A 2,500-nucleotide genomic window follows, 5' to 3' on the forward strand; every position below is an offset into this window, starting at 1 on the left:
TTCTTCATAGAGGTGTGGTCACAAATGACAGCAAATTCTCCTGCCGAGATCGGTTCCCTGGCTGCCCAGCAGTCTGGGACGTTGCCTGTGTGGCCGTCGAAGATGAGCTTCCGAACTCCTCCCGGTGCCTCCTTGTTGGATATTTTTTCATAGAAAATGAATATTGAGTGATAAAGTTAACACACTAATCTTTACTGCGTAAACTCATCACCTGTAAGAACTGATGTTGGAAAAAGGGGAAAGATGGGAAAAATAACATTCAAATAAAACTTGGTTTCTTCCCCTCTCAGCTTCTCTCTCTCTCTCTTTCTCTCATTCTCACTCTCTCTTCCCAGTCCCTATGTTGCGACCTGCAACAGTCGACTGACCTCCAGGCACATTCTGAGGAGCCTTACGAACATAGCTCACTTTCAGTCTTCTAGTCTGAAAATGATTGTTATGCGAATCATGTCCAGTCTAAATACTGTTCTTTTGTAATTATTTACTACCAGTCTTATTATTTAGGCAGATCTTATCATATTTCCACGCAATGTTTTTAATAACGATTTATTTAGTTTCTCTTTGGGTGTCTATCACCGCTAATGTTGTTATTACCTCTATCATTAAGTTATAATAACCTTTACCGGCTCCTCATGAGTGTTCTAATTTATAATAACGTTAGCTAACCCATCGCCAACAATTTGTGTATTACAGGATTATTATTATTATTATTATTATTATTATTATTATTATTATTATTATTATTATTATTATTATTATTAGCAGAGTTGGAGAGCTGCCGTTCACCATTTCCTTCTGTCTAATTGCTATTATATACCTGCATATCAATTTAAGTATAGCCTTCAGCCGAAAAATGTTTGAGTGTAAATGGTCAATCTTTCCCTCTATATATTAAATTTTCATGCTGTCTGTGGAATTAAATATATCAGTATTATCAGTCCTCTTTCTCGTAGTCAACAGAGTCCAGAAAAAAACAGTTTACACACACACGCATATATATATATATATATATATATATATATATATATATATATATATATATATATATATATATATGACCTTCACAATAAGTAATGTGTAACTGGATTCCCTCTCTCTCTCTCTCTCTCTCTCTCTCTCTCTCTCTCTCTCTCTCTCTCTCTCTCTCTCTATCTCTCTCTCTCTCTCTCTCTCTCTCTCTATATATATATATATATATATATATATATATATATATATATATATATATATATATATATAAGTCACACATAATATTGACACACATACACAAACACATATATATATATATATATATATATATATATATATATATATATATATATATATATATATATATATATATATATATATATGTCTGTACAGTATATGTATGTGCATGTATGTATGCCATATTTCATCGCAATGAAATAACAGGAGAGCACCGCCAAATTCACCGTTCATATCGACAGAGGTCGAGCAACAAATCCTACCACGAAAAATGACCCGTTAACTGACCTTGAAATACTGGAGTAAGAATGACCCTGATTCAAGGCGCCACGGAATTTCATTCTGGGTCACGAGGTCCTGCATCGAGTTTATGGGAATGTCGACCTTCGGCACCGTCAGCTTAGCGGTCAAGATGCTGCTGTAAGACGACATAAACACAAGAGATGCCAAGAGCCAAGTGGCCACGACCACTCTGCTGCCATCCGTCTTTGGTAAACGGTGGGTGCCTAGAGATAGTTTAGGGTAAAGAGCTGAGCCTCATTAATAATAATAATAATAATTACTATTGTGCTCTTGAAAGTAAGGTACTGAAGCTGAATGTGTTGAGCATACACACGCTCATACACACACACACACACACACACACATAATATATATGTATGTGAATATACATACAAATATACATGTATACTATATATACTGTATATAATGTATGTATGTATGTATGTGTATATATATATATATATATATATATATATGTATACATATACACATATATATATATATATATAATATATATATATTGTGTGTATGTGTATATATGTTTCAAAAAGCTCTCCATGCTGTAGATCTCCTCAAAAAACAACTAAACATCATGCCACTGCTTAAATTCAATTATTGCCTCAACCCCCTCCTGTCTTCGAATGTCGTGTAGATCTTATTCATGCAAAGGAGTGGTCAATAACCTACATAGGATGCACTAGGAGGTTGCTGAGGGTTCGCATAGACTCACCTAGAAGACTTAATTACATAAATGGTAGTAGGTTTTCCAACAGTGAACATTCTAATAGAAGAAATCACATCAAAATATGTAAAACCTATTCAGAATGACTGTAAAGACTTCACGAATGCTGCAAGAATAAACAATGAAATCGACTTGAATATAATCATAATCTCTAAACGCAAAAGACAATCCCAGCTATAAATGCCCATTTACTATCTACACAACTGTTTGTCGCCCCACTCGCCATTTACAGACTTGTCAATGTTTTCTTCCAAGCGGTACCTTTCAGTC

The 2,500-nt window shown here is 34.5% G+C and overlaps 1 protein-coding gene across 1 annotated transcript in view; it reads right to left on the reverse strand.

Annotated features, from left to right (window-relative positions):
• The window catches only part of LOC136851677 (probable glutamate receptor), a 12,600-nt gene that overhangs the window by 4,728 nt on the left and 5,372 nt on the right, over positions 1 to 2,500 (reverse strand). Inside the window, exons 6-7 of the mRNA XM_067126054.1 lie at positions 1,495 to 1,712; positions 1 to 131 (exon numbers count right to left, since the gene is read on the reverse strand). The exon at positions 1 to 131 is cut by the window's left edge and continues 21 nt beyond it. Of these exons, the coding sequence (XP_066982155.1) occupies positions 1 to 131; positions 1,495 to 1,712 (349 nt within the window). The remainder of the gene's footprint in view (positions 132 to 1,494; positions 1,713 to 2,500) is intronic.

This window comes from Macrobrachium rosenbergii, chromosome 3, assembly GCF_040412425.1.
Source record: "Macrobrachium rosenbergii isolate ZJJX-2024 chromosome 3, ASM4041242v1, whole genome shotgun sequence".
NCBI lineage: Eukaryota > Metazoa > Arthropoda > Malacostraca > Decapoda > Palaemonidae > Macrobrachium > Macrobrachium rosenbergii.